General features: G+C 39.7%; 1 protein-coding gene across 4 annotated transcripts in view; it reads left to right on the forward strand.

Annotated features, from left to right (window-relative positions):
- The window catches only part of BEND6 (BEN domain containing 6), a 58,424-nt gene that overhangs the window by 13,637 nt on the left and 24,540 nt on the right, over nucleotides 1-20,247 (forward strand). For 2 of the 4 annotated variants that reach the window (XM_062186305.1, XM_062186303.1), the window contains exons 2-3: nucleotides 17,866-17,933; nucleotides 18,155-18,374. In XM_062186305.1, the coding sequence (XP_062042289.1) occupies nucleotides 18,255-18,374 (120 nt within the window). In that variant the 5' untranslated portion in view covers nucleotides 17,866-17,933; nucleotides 18,155-18,254. Of the gene's footprint in view, nucleotides 1-7,194; nucleotides 7,252-17,865; nucleotides 17,934-18,154; nucleotides 18,375-20,247 lie in introns of those variants that run through there. The other 2 variants (XM_062186306.1, XM_062186304.1) reach the window with 2 other exon arrangements.

Genomic DNA, 20,247 nt, shown 5'->3' on the forward strand with positions numbered 1-20,247 from the left:
AGCTGGACTGGAAGAGGAGCAACCAGGACTAGAACCTGGCGCCCATTTGGGATGCAGGTGCCGCAGGTGGAGGATTACCCAGTGGGCCACGGCGCCAGCCCCCAGACATTATTTATGTCTTATTTATGTAATCTCTTTGACACTTAATCCTATCTTTTTGATAAATTATGAACTTAAACTGTGATGCAGTGGGTTAAAGCCCTGGCCTATAGCATCGGCATCCCATATGGGCACTGATTCTAGTCCCGGCTGCTCCTCTTCCAATCCAGCTCTCTGCTATGGCCTGGGATAGCAGTAAAAGATGGCCCAAGTCTTTGGGCCCCTGCACCCATATGGGAGACCTGGAAGAAGCTACTGGTCCCAGGCTTCAGATCGGCGCAGTTCTGGCCGTTGCAGCCGTCTGGGAAGTGAGACATCGGATAGAAGACCTCTCTCTCTGTCTCTACCTCTCTCTGTAACTCTTTCAAATAAATAAAACAAATCTTTAAAAAAATACATTATCAAAAAAAAAGACAGTGGAAAATGGCTTCTGACATTCCCTTTCATTTTTATTATTCTATGAATTTATTGCTAGCAAAATAGCTTTACTCATAAAAATATATGAATGTATTTTTCTAAATGAGCTGTACATAGAAAGAAAGAAAATAACTTGGTAAAAATGTATGATATAGCTGATTTTTAATTTTAATCTTGCTTCAAGGTGCTATGAAAGAATATTAAAAGTAAAATAAAATTTTTAGTAATAAGTGAAGGGGGAACCACACAAGGTGATTTATTAATTATCTGAAATTTGTGACTGAATACATTATATTTAGACCTAAATTTTTGAGAGTAAAAAAGGACCAACGTAATAGGAGCACTGGTAAATGGAAACTAGTTATTTCATTAATATATGATATTAAGATAGGGTATAATGGAAAGGATATTTCAAAGAGAAATTATCTAATCCTTTCATTTTATAATTGATAAGATAAATTAGTATTTGAAAGTTGAATCACTCCTAATTTTATGCATAGACATTGATTCTGGGATCAAAATTATTACATGTTGTAAATGTAAATTGATCCAAAAGTTATTGAAGTTGTAGAACACATTTATTTGAAGCAAAAAGTGTAATGATCTCATTTTGCTCTCAACTTCTCAAGATAAATAAATTGTTCTATATTAATCAAAAGAAGTGAAGTAAGAGATATTTTACATAACTTATGATTATCCCCAAATGGCAACTTTTAATTGACTTTATCCCCTTTCAGGCTTAACTCTTAATATGTGTTTTGGATAAATGAAGGGGAAAGACCCAGAAACATAGAGGGGACAGGTAGTCACAGAAGAATCATGAAGGAGAAAGTACTCACAAAAACTGGCATTTCTTAGGAAATAGTTTGGAGGCCCTAAAGCCATAAGGAAATTTGTTCAGAGTCCCTGAGTTTTGCATATACTTTCTTAGCAAACTTTCAGGTAGATGCAACCTCAGCTGCATGGTTTTCATTGACAATTGATGGGAGAGGTGACACTGAGGAGCTGGTGGAGATTGTCTTCTTCTGTTCCCAGTCTCTGCTTTCTGTGCCATTATCTCTCTTCTACAGAAGTCCTATTTAACACATCAAGATGAAAGTAAGCCTGTCGCACTGTCTAATTACAGTTAAAACAAGGACTGGGTCATTTGGAACTTGGTTCTCTGCCAGGTCAGGAGCAACAGAGAACCTCTGTTGGCAATGAGGAAGTGAATGTGTGTGGAGCCAGTGCTAGCAACAGCAGAGTATTGATCCAGTAATAGAGATCTGAGCACTTATGCATGGATAGAAGAACAAAAAAATAGGGTTTTATCCTTTCCTTTGTACTACAGCTTTGTCATTGGAAACAGAACTTGATCAGTGGTGGAATAGATCATTGTCAGACCATGGAAATCAGAAATACCAACTCTATTCAATCCAACAGTAATATCCCAGTAAACTAACAGCATAGGTCAAGGCACATTTTCAGAATCAGCTGTCCAGGGGGAAACAACATAATAGGAGTATTGGCAGCAGAAGGAATTGTCTGACTGGCAGTTAATAGACACCCAGCCAGTCAGGAAGTATGAGGATCCTGCTGTGTTATATCAGTCAGGGTTCTGGCAAGAAACAGATGACCCATTAAAATTAGGATGCTTTGAGATGGTTTTTTCAAAGATTATTTTAGAAGCTATGGGTGGCATCTTATGTGGGTGTCAGTTTGAGTCCCGTCTGCTCCACTTCCAATCCAGCTTCCTGCTAATGCACCTGGGAAAGCAGTGGAACATGACCCAAGTGTTTGGGCCCCTGCACCTATGTGGGAGACCAGGATGAAGCTCTTGGCATAGCCCTGGCTGTTGTGGCCATTTAAGAAGTGAACCAATCAAAGAAAACCCCCCCTACCCCCCCTCCCTCTCTGTAACTCTGCCTTTCAAATAAATAAATTAATATTTAAAAAAAAAAAAACATGGTATAGGGAAACCATGAGAGGTAGTGCTGTACCTAATCAGAGTGAGGCTAATCAGAGTGAGGCTGTTACTAGCCCGGGACTGAAGGGGTAGGGAAGGCAGTGATTATTGCAACCTGAAAGGAAGGGGGTTGACAGACAGGGCTACTATAAAATCTGAAGTGACCCACAGGAAGGGAGCCAGGAGGATACATTCTCCCAACTCATTGGCCTCCCTCCTTGTGATTGCCTGCCTGGACCCTCTCTTGGCTTCTGAACTTAACTGGAAAGACAGCAAGCAAGGGAGCCTGACCAGCTGAATCTGCAGACTAAGCAAAATAGGGAAGGCTGAAGAAGAGATCTGGAGAGGGAAAGAAAAGAGGAGAGGAGAGGAGAGGAGAGGAGAAGGGAGAAGAGAAGGGGAGGAGAGAGGAGGGGAGGGGAAGGGAATGGGAGGGGAGGGGAGGGGAAGGGAAGAAGAAAAAAGAAAAGAAAGAAAAAAGAAAGAAAGGGAGAGAGAAAGAAAGGAGAGAGAAAGAAAAAGGAAAGAAAGAGAGAGAGAGAGAGAGAAAGAAATCTCCAGCACTGGTGTTTGAGCTTTAGTTTTGTTTTTTTTTTTTTAATTTTTTTGACAGGAAGAGTGGACAGTGAGAGACAGAAAGATCTTCCTTTGCCATTGGTTCACCCCCCAATGGCCGCTGCAGCTGGCACACCGCGCTGATCTGAAGGCAGGAACCAGGTGCTTATCCTGGTCCCCCCTGCGGGTGCAGGGCCCAAGCACTTGGGCCCTCCTCCACTGCACTCCCTGGTCACAGCAGAGAGCTGGCCTGGAAGAGAAGCATCTAGGACAGAACCCGGTGCCCCGACCAGGACTAGAACCCGGGGTGCTGGCACCGCAGGCGGAGGATTAGCCTATTGAGCTGTGGCGCCAGCCTGAGCTTTAGTACTAAGAAACATTTGATGAGCTTGCTGGGGAAATGGGAACATATTTAGCAGGGATTAAATTCAAGCAAGAGAGACCCTGTAAAAGAAGGACTTAGACAAAGAAAGCAAAAACCTAGTGTATAAGTTACCAACTGGGAGCTTTTGCTGGGATTCGCTATGGACCTGTTTCCTCATTTGTAAAATGGGAATAATATTTATATCTATGCAGAGCGTATCTGAATTAGTACAGATTATATGCTTATAACAGTGACTCATTTATATTAAGCAGTGAATGCTAGCTGTGTATTTTTATTAAGTGAATAGAATGTAACTGGGAAATAAGTGAGCATGTCAAAAAGGGAGATAAATTAATTCCTTTTCAAGATAACGTTTACATGCATGAATTCTGGCCAGAGAAGAATGTTTTTATTTCCTTCCCCATCACTGAGAGCATCAAATGATTCAGATCTATAGCCTTTCAAATATAGTTAATGTTTCTTAGGCTCACGTATACTCTCCAAGCCACTCTTAAGTAATGCTGTCATAGTTTGGCAGCACTGTTGAATCACCCCAGGATGTATTGACCATCCTTCAAATCAGGATATTGCTGGAACAACTTAGAAATTGAAAATGTGTTTGATGTAATTTGAAAATGGTGGAAGCAACAAAAGAAAGTTGAAATGCTTGCTAATGGATATTAGTAAAACCCAGTAATTTGCTCCAGGAGGTTAAGAACACTTTGATGAAAAAGCCTGCTTTTGTTCTGCTCAGTGGAGTGCCATCAGAGTGTTGGAGTGCTCAGAAAACACCCAGTCAGGTGGGCGTTTGGCCTAGGGGTTAAGATGCCTGCATCCCACATCTGAGTGCCTGGATTCAGTTCCTGGCTGGGCTCCTGATTCCAGCTTCCTGCTAATGTGCACCTTGACAGACAACACTGATGGCTCAAGTAGTTGTATTCTTACCCCAGGATTAAATTTTGCATTCCCTGCTTCAGCCTCTGTGCCTTCTAAGCCATTGTGGGTTTTTGGGCAGTGAACCAGCAGAAGGGAGGTCTCTCTATATATCTATCTGTCTGTATGTCTATCTTTCCACCTCTCAAATAAAAATTTTTTAAAAAGAAATCACACAGGACCGGCGCCGTGGCTTAACAGGCTAATCCTCCGCCTTGCGGCGCTGGCACACCAGGTTCTAGTCCCGGTTGGGGCGCTGGATTCTATCTCGGTTGCCCTCTTCCAGGCCAGCTCTCTGCTATGGCCTGGGAAGGCAGTGGAGGATGGCCCAAGTCCTTGGGCCCTGCACCCGCATGGGAGACCAGGAGAAGCACCTGGCTCCTGGCTTCGGATCAGCGAGATGCACCGGCCGCAGCGGCCATTGGAGGGTGAACCAACGGCAAAAAGGAAGACCTTTCTCTCTGTCTCTCTCTCTCACTATCCACTCTGCCTGTAAAAAAAATAAAAAAATTTTAAAAAAAGACCTAAAAAAAATTAAAAAATAAAAGAAATCACACAATAATTTAGGTCCATTCCAATCTTTTTTCTTCCTCTAGTGGTGTGTGTGTGTGTATGTATGTGTGTGTGTGTTTGTCTAAATAATGTGGCCCTCTCATTCCTCAAATCCCATCTTGCTTCAAGACTGGACAGAACCCAAGCATACATTTCACAGAGATCATTAAGCCAGCAACTAGATATTTAGAATTATGTTGGCCGGCGCTGCGGCTCAATAGGCTAATCCTCCACCTTGCGGCACCAGCACACCGGGTTCTAGTCCTGGTTGGGGCGCCGGTTCTGTCCCGGTTGCCCCTCTTCCAGGCCAGCTCTCTGCTGTGGCCAGGGAGTGCAGTGGAGGATGGCCCAAGTGCTTGGGCCCTGCACCCGCATGGGAGACCAGGAGAAGCACCTGGCTCCTGCCTTCGGATCAGCGCGGTGTGCCGGCCACAGCGCGCCAGCCACGGCGGCCATTGGAGGGTGAACCAACAGCAAAGGAAGACCTTTCTCTCTGTCTCTCTCTCTCTGTCCACTCTGCCTGTCAAAAAAAATAAAATAAAATAAAAAATAAATAAATAAATAAAAGAATTATGTTGGCATTATTTTCCTGGCACTTTGAGACTTGTTTAGAGGGAGTTTTCAGTTCATATTCTGATCAGAGTACTGCAAGGAATCTTTCATGTCTATATAACCCAAAATTGATATATACAGAAGAGCAATCCAGAATTTTTGAAACATATGAAAAGATATTTAGATTTCATTGTAGTAGTGCTATACTTGGTTCTCACAATTTTTATTAAATTCATATAGAAAATTTATATTTTAATACAAGAGTAGCTGATATACTTGAATAATATTTTGATATTCATTTAGTTCCCTTAAGTTTAATGACTTCTGTTTCTTAGAATTTCAGAGGTGTCTTTTGAATTTCTGCATTAATTGTGTTATTGATTTGTTAAAGGTAAACATAAATGAAGAGCTATATTTTTATGAATGTCATTTACTTTCATTGGTTTTAAAGCTCTCATTTTTCTATGTCTTACTTGTTAGTATTATGTTTTTATCATTTATGTCACTGATGACATTTGTGGGTTTTTTTAAATAAATTTCATTTATTTGAAAGTCAGAGTTGCAGAGAGAGAGAGATAGCACAAGTACAAGTACTTCTATCTGCTGGTTCACTCCCCTAAATGGCTGCAATGGCCAGGGCTAGACCAGGCCAAAGCCAGGAGACAGCAACCTCATCTGGGTCTCCCACGTGAATGCAGGGGCACCAGCACATGGGCCATCTTCCACTGCTTTCCCAGGCACATTAGCAGGGAGCTGGATTGGAAGTGAAGCAGCTGAGACATGAACCAGTGTCCATATGGGATGCCGGCACTGCAGGCAGATGCTTAAGCCATTACACACAACACTGAACCCCAGGACATTGTTTTTAGAACTCTAGGTTATTTCCCATCATTGGATTGTAAAATCAATTTAATGTGCTATGACTAGCACTTTAAAACTCAAATAAAATAGAGAAGGTGAATAGAAACACAGTGGGCATCCTAATTGTAAGAGTAAATATGTTTCACGAAATTTTGTTTCAGTTTCCTGGATCAAATGTATTTTTTGTTGTGAGCTGCAGAGTTGCAGTAAAAAACCAAGACATTGAAAGCCACTGGCTTATATTATTCATCCAATCATATATCTTAGATATTGTCATGGCTGTGGTTATGTTTCATCCTAATCTCAAAAAGAGATTCTCTAAAAATTAAGTTTATTTGGAAATAAACTGACATTGAAATGGGAATACACACGTGATAGTAAATTGATTATATTCAAGGAGGTTGAGGCAAGGGGAAATTTTAAAAAGGTGAACTAAGGAAGATTACATAAGATATTTTGAAACAATAACTTGGCTAAGGATCAATAACAAGAGTGGCATCAGTCCAAGGTTAAACAGACACTGGTAGATGTCCTTGCAGGAGTATATTTTACGTAAGCCTGTCATGGTTTTTGTGCAAAGTTGTAGTTCTGGCAGTTTTTGTTACCAGGCTGAACATAATTTTATAACTCTCAGTTTCTTTCTCATTGGAGCTTGAGAAAAGTGACTCCATTTTGATCCTGACAACTTTCACAAATCTCATCTCTATGAAATGCTTTCTTTTAGTAAGTAAGTAGGGAGCAGATAGCAATATGGAGAGGGTTTTTTTGTTTTGTTTTGTTTTGTTTTTACTAGCTATTAGGAATCAGTAGTGTCTAATATAAAGCTGTGTTTATAATCTTCCTTCTGAATTTACTAGCTGGCAGGTATTATATACACTTTGAATCACCTGTTTGTGGATGTTACAACAGAAGATTGACCTGAAATCTACCGAGAAGCAGGCATCCTAAAAGAAGTCTGACGTGTCTATTTCTGGTTGGTCTTTAGTAAATTGTATGTGTGGGGAGAAAAAAAAAAACAACTCTGAGAACTTGCTTTGTTATCAAATCCACAGTAGAAGAAAGATTTTTTTAAAAAGATTTATTTATTTATTTGAAAGTCAGAGTTACACAGAAAGAGGAGAGGCAGAGAAAGAGAGGCCCTCCATCCAATGGCTCACCCCGCAATTGGCCGGAGCTGCACCTATCCGAAGCCAGGAGCCAGGAACTCCCTCAGGGTCTCCCACACGGGAGCAGAGGCCCAAGCACTTGGACCATCCTCCACTGCCCTCCCAGGCCACAGCAGAGAGCTGGATCAAATGCGGAGCAGCCAGACTCAAACTGGCGCCTGTATGGGATGCCAGCACTACAGGTGGTGGCTCCACCCACTATGCCACAGCACTGGCCCCAAGAAAGATTTAATACAAATAGGAGAATACAAAAATTGCTTTTTATAAACTATTTTTCTCCATTTTTTTTGTTGTGGTAAAATTATTATCTTCACCATACATAGTTGTACAGTTCATTGATATCAAATACATTGATATTATTGTGGAACCATCACTACCATCCCTCTCTAAGACACCGTTCACCTTGCAAAACTGAAACTTTATACCTACTAAACAGTAACATCTTATTCTTCCTCTCCCCTGGTCCCTTGCAACTAACATTATTCTTTTTTTAAAAAAAATTATTTGATTTGTTTGAAAGGCAGAATATTTCATATATATAGATATACTTTCCAAAATTTATTTATTTATATATAGATAAATAATCCAAAACATTTTTTAAAAGATTTACTTACTTATTTACAAGTCAGAGTTACAAAGAGAGAGGGAGAGATACAGAGAGAAAATCTTCCATCCCCTGGTTCACTCTCCAGATGACTGCAATGGCTGGATCTGGGCCAGGCTGAAGCCAGGAGCTTCTTCTAGATCCCCTACATGGGTGGTAGGGGCCTAAGCATTTGAGCCATCTTCCACTGCTGTTCCCATACCATAAGTATGGAGCTGGATTGGAAGTGGAATAGCCAGAATTCAAACCACTGCCCATATGTGACGCTGGCTTCACAGGCAGCAGCTTTACCCACTATGCTACTGGGCCAAAGTTTTAACTGTTAAATCCTAATTATCATGTACATTAAGGGCTTGTAAAAATACTTTTACACTTTTATTTCATATGTTCTCTATGTGTGTTTTTCAACTTTGTGATGAGTGTCACTGCTTTTTAAATAAAAAGAAGATAGAAGTATTAGTTATATCATTTTCTGTAGGACTGTATGCACTTAAATTCTCAGCAGAAAACTGACACTTATTTTGCAATAGAAGTGTGTTAATAAACTCAGGCTGCCATAACAAATACCATATAGGGGGTTGCTTAAACAACAACAAAAAATCATTTCTCACAGCCCTGTGGCCTAGGAAATCCAAGATCACCATTCAAAGGGTTCAGTTTGTGGTGAGGGCCTCTTCCTGGCTGGCAGATGGACTCCTCACTGTGTTTACACATGGCAGAGATAAAGAGATCTTATAAGACCACTAATCTTATCTCATTAGGCTCTACCTTTATGGCCTCAAGTCTCCTTCCTAACCAGAATTCTAAAGTCCCTGTCTCCAAGCATAGTCTCATTGAGGTTTAAAAATTCAACATATGAATTTAGGCAGGAAGACACAGCTCAGTCCATAGAAAAAAATATTTCATGTCTTCTTTTTCCTATTTAAGTTTGCACTCATTAAACAACCTTTCACCATCTCTCCCTCCCAAATACCCACACCAACCTCTGGTACCCACCATCATCTCAGCTTCTATGGGATCAACTTTTGTAGATTCCACATAACAGTAAGATCACATGGTAACTCTTCCTGTGCCTGGCTTATTTCACTTTTCACTTCACATCATGGCCTCCACTTCTGTCCATTGTGTAAATGGCAGGATTTTGTCATTTTTATGGCTACATAGTATTCCATTCTGTATATGTACCACAGTTTCTTTATACATTCAGTAGTTGATGGACACTTAGGTTATTTCCATTCCTTGGCTATTGTGAACACTGCTGCAATAAATATGGGAGTGCAGACGTCTCTTCAACAGATTGATTTCATTCATTTGGATATATTTGCAGTAGTTGGACTGCTGGTCACATGGTAGTTCTGATTTTTTTCTTAAGAGAGCTCCACGCTGTTTTCCACAATGGCTGTGCTAATTTACATTCCCATTATCACTGTGCAAAGTTTCCCTTTCTTCCTCATCTGGTCCATCACTTATTATCTTGTCTTTTAGATGACAGTTGTTCTAACTAGAATGAAGTGATACCTCACTGCACTTTTGATTTTCCTTTCCCCAATGAATAGTGATGTTGAACATTTTCCATAACTATTTGTCTTCTTCTGAAAAATGCCTTTTTATATTGAAAGCATATTTAAAATTTTTTATTTATTTGAAAAGCAAAGCCAGATACAGAGATAAACAAAGTGAGATCTTCCACCTGCAGTTTCACTTCCCAAATGGCTGCAATGGCCAGGGCTAAGCCAGATCAAAAACCAAGAGCTGGGGATTTAATCCAGATCTCCTATGTAGAAGGAAGGGACCAGGGGCTGGCACTGTGGTGTAGTGGGTAAAGCCACCACCTGCAGTGCTGGCATCCCATATGGACACTGGTTCAAGTCCTGGCTGTTCCACTTCCAATCCAGCTCTCTGCTATGGCCTGGGAAAGCAGTAGAAGATGGCCCAAGTCCTTGGGCCCCTGCACCCACGAGGGAGACCTGGAAGAAGCTCCTGGCTCCTGGCTTTGGATCTGCCCAGCCTCGACCATTGCAGCCATCTGGAGAGTGAACCAGCGGATGGAAGACCTCTTTCTCTCTCAGTCTCTCTCTCTCTCTCTGCAACTCTGCTTTTCAAATAAATAAATAAATCTTAAAAAAAAATAGAATAATAAGAAGGAAGGGACCCAAGTACTTGAGCTATCACCTGCACATTAGCAGGAATTGGAAACAGAGTTGGGACTTGGACCCAAGCTCTCTGATACGGAATACAGATGTTCCCAATAGCATCCTAACTGATGAACTATACCTGCCTCTTTTGACCATTTTTAAAATTGCCTGGTTTGGATTATTGACTACTGAGTTAATTGAGTTTCTTATATACTCTGGCTATTAATATCTTGTCACATATGTAGTTTGTAAATATTTTCTTACTTTTTTTATTAAAATTTTATTTATTGAATATAAATTTCCAAAGTACAGCTTATGGGTTACAATGGCTTCCCCCCTCCCATAACTTCCCTCCCACCCGCAACCCTTCCCTTTCCCGCTCCCTCTCCCCTTCCAATCACATCAAGATTAATTTTCAATTCTCTTTATATACAGAAGATCATTTTAGTATATATTAGGTAAAGATTTCAACAGTTTGCCCCCAGATAGCAACACAAAGTGAAAAAAATACCGTTGGAGTACTAGTTATAGCTTTAAATAACAGTGTACAGCACATTAAAGACAGATATCCTACATAATATTTTTTTTTAACTTTTATTTAATGAATATAAATTTCCAGTGTACAGCTTATGGATTACAATGGCTTCCCCCCCCCCCATAACTTCCCTCCCACCCGCAACCCTCCCCTCTCCCGCTCCCTCTCCCCTTCCATTTGCATCAAGATTCATTTTCAATTCTCTTTATATACAGAAGATCAATTTAGTATAAAGATTTCAACAGTTTGCACCCACATAGAAACACAAAGTGAAACATACTGTTTGAGTACTAGTTATAGCATCAAATCACAATGTACAGCACATTAAGGACAGAGATCCCACATGAGGAGCAAGTGCACAGTGGCTCCTGTTGTTGACCCAACAAATTGACACTCTAGTTTATGGTGCCAGTAACCACCCTAGGCTGTCGTCATGAGTTGCCAAGGCTATGGAAGCCTTCCAAGTTTGCCGACTCTGATCATATTTAGACAAGGTCATAAAAGACAGAGTGAGGATAGTAACCAATGATCCTAAGAGTGGCATTTACCAGGTTTGAACAATTATACAGCATTAAGTGGGGAAGAGGACCATCAGTACACACAGGTTGGGAGTAGAGCCATTGGTGGTAGAGTAGAGGTTATGATTACAAAGGAATGAGGCCCAAGTGCACTAGACAGGGCCTAGAACAAAGGACAGAGTCATTATTAGAGGAGCTAAGAAAGGTGCTGTCTAAGCTACAATTAAGTTTTCTGATTGAGAGGCAAATAGAACCTGATAGAAGGGACTTGATAATAATCTGATGGGCTTTAGGCCTTGTAAATTCAGAGGCCCAGACCTATCTATCTCTTCACATGGGGTATATCCTAAGGGAGGTGTGAACCTCCTAGGGGAAGGCACTCTGTTGACTTTCATTACTTGGCTGGCCTGGGAGGAGAGCTGGCCAGGTAAAGGCAGGTGGCATCTCTAACAAGAAATTGACAGTTCTGCCTGCAATGTTGCTGACCCTACTTGACCATCCCCTCAGCTGCAGTGGTCCCTTTGGAAGTTGGGCTGAGTGAAGGGCTTTTCAGCTTAGAGCCAATAAGATCTGTGGCTCTGACCTGGGCATCCTTCGACTCCAGGCCAGGTCCATTTCCAGTGATCCAACTCTTGGCAGAGCTGCCAGGGCTCTTCACAAGCTGACTTCTGCTGAAGCCCAGGCTTACCACATTGAAAGCCACTGCAGTGGACTGGCCTGTTGGGTCTCCTTGAGGGCAGATCACTGTACAGATCAGCCATTAATAGGCCTGCCACCCATTGCTTCTGATGCCGAGCTTTCTTTTCCTCCTGGCTTGTGTTAAAGCAGACCAGAGGATGCAAGTCAAGGGAGTGCCCGTGTCCCATCTCTAATCTTCAGTGGCCTGAACTACAAGTCTATAGTCACAGGCATGTTCTGTAGTAGTTTTTCTAAGGTAGACAATGCCCATGAGGAAAATTATATTCTCACTTTAAAACTTTCTTTCCCTTTGGTCTGAAAGGGAGGTTTTTTCTACTTACTGTATACTTCGCTGATGGCGAAGTGAATCTAGCTATGAGATTATTATTTAAGTTCTTATTTTGGCTATGCTATTGCAGAAAAATGTTAGCCATCTCTTTTATAAGGTCTAAAGATTAAATTGTGCATCCTACAGATTCCTTCATAATAGAATTAGTTTCCTACCTTGAAGAGAATAGAGAAATGAAAGAACAAGTTGGGCTTAGAATAGAGAAGTGAGGGAGCAAGTCCTAGATCGCTTGCTGACAATAGCAATATCACATGAATACTTAGCAAACTGTTTCAACCATTAGATAACAACTTAAGAAAACATTTACCAGAAGGTCCAATGCCTTCTATAAATTTTAAGAATCATGTATTTGAAAACACCTCTTAAATAATCTAACAAGGTGTAGTTTGTTTAGCCAGTAAACTTAAGCACAACCATCTAAAATGTTTTTAGTTTCTTTCTACCAACAAGTCTAAAACATATGATACACAGATTCAGGTCACACAAATTAAAATGTATCTTTGATTGATTTTAGCAGCTTAAATTTATGGACAATCTTATCTATAAGCCAATTAAAATAAAACTCTTAATAAAATTTCCCCATGTGGACATACAATATGTACACACATATAATATAGCATAATAGACCAATATAGCAATTTTAATAATAGCTTTTAAAATCTTTAACTCTTTTTGTAGATTGCCAATTGATTTGAATTGCTTTTTCTTTTTAGAAACCTCAGTTAACCATACTTTCTCTCAGTTGGTACTGTTAATACATTATTGGCTTCATCTGTTTACAGAGCCATCCCAAAGTACTGAATACAATAAAAGTGGCTGGAAAAAGTCCATAGGAACCTATAGGAGGACAGCTAAACACAGAACCAACAACGCTTTAGTTTTATGAGCAGCAAATCATATATAACTGTGGATGACAGAAGACTTTAAGTCGCCATGTTTAAAATTATAAACTCATCAACCAACAAGAGGCACTTGCTTACTTCACAGTATTTTTGAAAGCACCTGTAGGATTTTACAGGTATTTAACCCTTTAGGCCTCTGGGGCTTTCTCATTAAGATAACTATCATGTCTAGTAACAGAAGATCATTAGACTTTTTAATTCTCAAACATTTGTATTAATAGCATTTTCCATTATAGAAACTTAAAGTCTGGTAACAGACATCATTTTTTTAAAATTAATTAATTAATTAAAATTAATTAACTTTCTATGCCATTTCTATGCCATTTCCAATTTAACACCAGGTTGTTTTTTTCATTTCCAATTCTCTTTATATACAGAAGATCAATTCAGTATATAATTAGTAAAGATCTCATCAGTTTGTACCCACGCAGAAACACAAAGTATAAAAATACTGTTTCAGTACTAGTTATAGCATCACTTCACATTAGACAACACATTAAGGACAGATCCCACATGGGATGTAAGTACACAGTGACTCCTGCTGCTGACTTAACAATTTGACACTCCTGTTCATGGCGTCAGTAATCTCCCTAGGCTCTAGTCATGAGTTGTCAGGGCTATGGAAGCCTTTAGAGAAAGACAGAGAGAAAGGTCTTCATTCCATTGGTTCACCCCACAAATGGCTGCCATGGCTGGCGCGCTGCGCCAATCCGAAGCCAGGAGCCAGGTGCTTCTCCTGGTCTCCCATACAGGTGCAGGGCCCAAGCACTTGGGCCATCCTCCACTGCACTCCCGGGACACAGCAGAGAGCTGGACTGGAAGAGGGTCAACCAGGATAGAATCCGGCACCCCAACCGGGACTAGAACCCAGGGTGCCAGCGCTGCAGGCGGAGGATTAGCCAAGTGAGCTGTGGAGCCAGCCTAGGAAGAATATTTTCAATGAAATTGAAAAAATATTAATGCAATAAAACATGAGGAGGAATCTACTAAGATGCATTATGCCTAATTATGGCAAAAATATGTGTAGAGCAGAAAAATGCTCAACAAATATTCAATAAACAAAAATGTTCATCAAATTTACAAAGCTTATGAAAATCTAAGATGCATACAGCCTATAGTTATTTGTTTTTATTTTTCATCAGCAGGTATTTTGAAAAACATTTGAACATACTATGTATTTTTAAATGAATTTATTAAAACATAATTCACATGCCATTCAATTTGCCCATTTAAAGTACACAGTTAAAATTTTTTTGCTATATTCACAGGGCTTTAAACCAAAACCACAATCCAATTTTTTTTTGCTTTCATTTTTTAAATTTTTTAAACATCATCACTTATATTTAAACAGAAATACAGATTATTAAAAGCATATGAGGCCATCACCGCAGCTCAATAGGCTAATCCTTCGCCTGCGGCGCCGGCACACTGGGTTTTAGTCCTGGTTGGGGCGCCGGATTCTGTCCTGGTTGCTCCTCTTCCAGTCCAGCTCTCTGCTGTGTCCCAGGAAGGCAGTGGAGGATGGCCCAAGTCCTTGGCCCTGCACCCCATGGGAGACCAGGAGAAGCACCTGGCTCCTGGTTTCAGATCAGTGCGGTGCACCGGCCGCGGCGGCCATTGGAGGGTGAACCAATGACAAAAGGAAGACCTTTCTCTCTGTCTCTCTCTCTCACTGTCCACTCTGCCTGTCCAAAAAAAAAAAAAAAAAGCATATGAACATAGAACACAAAATGTAGTTTTTACTTACGCAGTTACATGAATGAGGCTGGTTTTTTTTTTTTAAGATTTTTTTTTTTTTACTTGAAAGAGTCACAGAGAGAGGTAGATACAGAGAGAGAAAGAGATAGAGAGGTCTTCTATCCACTGATTCACTCCCCAAATGGCTGCAACGGCTAAAGCTTAACCAGTCTGAAGCCAGGATCCAGGAACTTCCTCCAGACCTCACACGTGGCACAGGGGCTCAAGCACTTGGGCCATCTTCCACTGCTATCCCAGGCACACCAACAGGGAGCTGGATCAGTAGTGGGGCAGCCAGGACTCGAACCAGTGCCCATATGGGATGCCAGCACTATAGGCTGTGGCCTTAACCTGCTGCGCCACAGTACTGATGTCAAATTTGGCTGTTTTTAAGTTTCTTCACTAACAACCACAGTTTAACCATTGAATAAATTGTACTTAAATTAACTGTAGTAAAATTGTAAAATTTTTAATTTAAGCATGAAAATATGGAACAACAAAAAAGGCACAGGAAGAATCTTCACTACCAAACAGATTAACAAATCTGTAGACACCCAGATACTTTCTGAAGCATATCAAAACACAGCAAAGGTTGCATTCCTCTGAGAGGTATCAATACATGTTCAGTGCTGAGACTATTTGTAGCACTTACAGTGTATACAAAACAGCATTGGACTACCATGGTTCACATTTGAGAAACACAGACTCAAGCTTTATGTTACAATTTGCCAATTTAACATTACAGCTAACACAATTACAATTACTCATTTCATATTTTTTCTTCTGAAACTAAATAAGCAAGTTATCATTTAAGCACATGGAATAATGTCATGTCTTCCTTCTTGTAATAATAAATTTAAAAATCCAAATACTTTGTATCATGGAAACTTTGCCTAGCTGCACAAAGGCTCCCAAATGCAGTGCAGACATAAAGTTTCTTCTTTGTAGATTCCATTAATTTATAGTTATTTTAGCACAGATAAGTGTAAGACACTACTCCAGATTATTGGGCAATAAAAATGTCAGTGTGTCACTACCTGTATTTTTCTTAAGATTTACTTATTTATTTGAAAGTTACACAGAGAGAGAAGGAGAGAGAGAGAGAGAAAGAGGTCTTCCATCCGCTGGTTCACTCCCCAATTGGCCGCAACAGCCAAAGCTGCACAGATCCAAAGCCAGGAGCAGGAGCTTCTTTCAGGTCTCGCACGCGGGTGCAGGGGCCCAAGTACTTGGGCCATCTTCCACTGCTTTCCCAGGCCATAGCAGAGAGCTGAATTGGAAGTGGAGCAGGTGGGACTCGAACCAGCACCCATATGGGATGCCGGCACTGCAGTCGGCGCTTTACCGGCTACACCACAGCACCGGCCCCACTTTTAAGTACGAGCACACCACTACCACAACCACAACATGTCCTCCACTGCTTCCAGGGTTCCTTTCCACATCACAGGAAGTAGTTTAATAGATACTGTCGGGTCTCAACCTATCTCTGAAAGTTCCTTTGATAAAAATTTTGAAATTTAACTAATGGAACAGCCTCAATAGCTAGTTTTTTTTCTTACTCTATAATAACTAGTTCAAATACAGTATGTAATGTAAATTTTTATAGACACCTTATTAAAATGATTAAAGGTACCTAAAACACTCTTAGTGGGTAAAATATTAACCAAAAATATGGCTCTAAGAGTATCTCTGAGACTAATTTTTTCCTAACTAGAAAAGCTATGGGATTCATAATGAATACAGATATAATGACACTTTAACACTGCTGTTTTACATTAATAATAAGAGTAAATGCATGAAGCACATAAAAGAAGAGCAGGATTCCAGGAGAAAACACTTGAATTTTGGATGCCTCAAACACAAAAGAGGTCACAATGCTTATAAGCACTATCATTATTTTCATCTTTTAAGTAGTTCAAATCTTTATGTCATTTCTAATTTTATCCAGAAATTAAAACCTAATTCATCACATAATGTATCTTATCAATTTCAGTTTTCAAGTATTCAAGTAATGCAAACCCAAGTATTTTATTTTGAGCAACAACACACTTATGGGCTGAGCTTCAAAGACAAGGAAAATTCATTTAAAAGAACTGATACAATCTACTGCCCAAAGACATAAGAGCTAAGATTTAACACTGTAATCACACAAATGGTATATAAGAGAAGAAATAAGCAAGATGGTCAAATATAATCAATGTCTTCTTTTTAAAAAGATTAAAAAACAGATTACCTTAATATATGGCAAGATTGCCAGTAATAGGATATTTCATCTGAGTCTCCCATGTGGATGCAGGGGCTCAAGGCATTAGCAGGGAGCTGGATTTGAGGTGGAGCAGCCAGGACTCAAACTGGCTCCCATATGAGGGAGCAGTTTAACTGGCTGTACCTCAACACCAGCCCTAAGAATAATATTTTCTAAAATAATTACTTAGTGTAATTTGATAAGGAGTATATGTTACTTTCTATTCAACAGCCTGCATATTTCTTGAAGTCTTCTGTGCTCAGAGTATTAATTATGATTAAGTGTCTTTTCATGAAAACAAACTACTACAAGTATGCATAAGTAATGAGAAAGCTAAGATCTAATATGCTGTGTTATCTGTACATAACAATAATTGAATTTCATCATTTAACCCTAGTCTACCTGATATCTATCACCTACTTTATCATTTTTGAAAAATTATCATTTATAATTTTTACAAATTTTTCTATTGCCTTCAAGTTTTTTTCTACTCTATGGTACAATTATTTTGTTTGCACCAAGGAAAATCTTCCATCTGAAGACTTCACAGTTTTCAGGAAAAAAAAAAAACTACTTCTCTGCAATTCTTATTGATCTTCCTGGAATATTTTTGTCTTTGGTTCTGGTGAGATCTGCTATTATTAACAGCTTTTTTTCCTAAAAATATGTAACTTGGTCCTTTGTGGTAATGTTTATAAATTTATTCTTTGTTTTCTAGATACTTCATAACTGCTTGACAAGAAAAAACTTAAGAAGATGGAAAAAATTTTTGCATTAATTCACTTGGTAAGTGACAACTCACTGCAGACTACAATGTGAATATCCTCATCAAGATGATGAAATTGAAAGACTTTTGAATCAAGTGAAAAATGTGTCCTACCATAGTCAGTGGGAGCAAAGAAGATAGGAGACATTTAGTAAAAGTAGTTTACCTGAATGGCTAGTACCATTATGAAATATACAATTATAAATATATTTTGTATTCTTTTGTTGTTTTTGTTTTTAAGGAAAAACATTAACTTTTGGGCTACATCCAGAGTAGCATCATCTACCTGAGCATTCTCTCCTTCTCCAGTTTCAGAATACCTTTGATAACTAATTGAGAAAATGCAGAAGATCTTGCAGACAGAAGAAATTGCCAATACCCAAGTTTTTAGAAAAGGAAAGAGGAAAAGGACAGAGACAATGGACTCAGAAAATGCAAATACTGACATGGATAAAGGACAGGTAGGTTTTCCATTACCTTGGTTTAATTGTGTTGTGTAGCTCAACTTTAATTCCATGGTTCCTTTCATAATTTGTTAGTATTTTCCCTTCTTCTCTTATATTATTCTTTCTTTTAATTCTTTATTCATTCAAGGTAGTATAATTACATGTTCCCTTTTTTTCCCCAATATTTATTTATTTATTTGAAATTCAAAGTTACAGCCTGAGAGGGAGAGAGAGAGAATGACATATCGTCCATTTGCTGATTCTTTACCCAAATGGCCACAACAGCCAGGGCTAGGCCAGATCAAAGCCAGGAGCCAGGAACTTTATCCAGGTCTCCCACGTGGGGGAAGGGACCCAAACACTTGGACCATCCTCAACTGCTTTCCTAGGCACATTAGCAAGAAACTGGATCAGTTGTGGAGCATCTGGGACACGAACTGAGGCACGTATGGGAAGCCAGCACTGCAGACAATGGCTTAACTTGCCATACCACCGCACCAACCCCACATGCTGTCTTTTTAATGTCAAAGTTGAGTTAGGTACATGGCAAACAATTTACCTACTGCATAGAACAATGGCTAAATATGCCACACTCACCTTTCCAAGCTATTCTGGGAAATAAAGAATCAGTAAGTTAGAAAACATTTTTCCTCCCCCAAAATACTAGAGAAATTGGATACCTCTTATTTACAATACTGTTTGCTTTTCTTTTTAGATCCCAGTTTGTGATCCATTCTCACAGCTAGCTGGATCAGAAGCCCTCTCCTATTTTTATTATTTTCTTATTTTTAAAATCCGAATTCCTTACTGCCATTCCCCTCTTACTCTTTGGACAACCAATCGCTGGACTTCTCAGTGTCTTATTTGTGTCTTTGGAACGTACATTTGTATGTATCCTTGTAATACATGCAGTATTTTATGTTCATATATTATTTAGTTCTTTAAATAAATACATTGTGTGATTTAAAATAGTTTTTTAAAGATTAAAAATGAAGTGAAGGAGCCAGCACTGTTGCATAGAAGGCTAAGCCTCTGCCTGCGATGTCAGCAAACCATATGGGCACTGGTTCGTGTCCCTGCTGCTCCTCTTCCGATCCAGCTCTCTGCTATGTCCCAAGAAAGCACTGGAAGGTAGCCCAAGTGCTTGGGTCCTTGCACCCATATGGAAGACCTCAAAGAAGCTCCTGGATACTGGCTTCTGATTGGCCCAGTTCTGGTCATTATGGCCATTTGGGGAATGAACCAGCAGATGGAGGACCTTTCTCTATGTCTCTCCCTCTCTGTAACTCTACCTCTCAAATAAATAAATAAATCTTAAAAAAAAAAAAGGTTACCAATGAAAAATCTCCCTTATTTTACCCATCTACTTTGTGCCCACCTCTCATACCCCTTACTACAAGTAACCATATTTATTACTCACTTGTATATCCATTCAGTGTTTCTTTGTTGAAATAGAGCAAATAGGAATAGACATCCTAGTCAACACTGTGGCAGAGTGGGTTAAGCTTCCACATATAACTCTGGCATCACCCATCAGAGTGCCAGTTCAAATCCCAGCTGTTCTGTCTCTGATCCAGCTTCCTGCTAATGTGTCTGGGAAGACAACAGAAGATGACTCAAGTACTTGGGCCCCTGCCACCCATAAGGGTGACCAGGGTGGACTTCCTGGCTCTTGTCTTCAGTGGCCCACACCTGGCTTTGTGGGGAGAGAATAATCAGATGAGAGATATCTTCCTCTCTCTGTCTCTTTCTCTCTCTGCTTGTTGTAATTCCTTTTGCGTAAGAAATAATTTACTATATGTAATTCTTTGTTTTGATTTTCAACATATATTTCAAAGATTTTTCCATTAGCATATAGAGTGCTTTGTCTTTTTCATAATCCATATGT

Source organism: Lepus europaeus, chromosome 3 (assembly GCF_033115175.1).
Source record: "Lepus europaeus isolate LE1 chromosome 3, mLepTim1.pri, whole genome shotgun sequence".
Taxonomy (NCBI): Eukaryota; Metazoa; Chordata; class Mammalia; order Lagomorpha; family Leporidae; genus Lepus; species Lepus europaeus.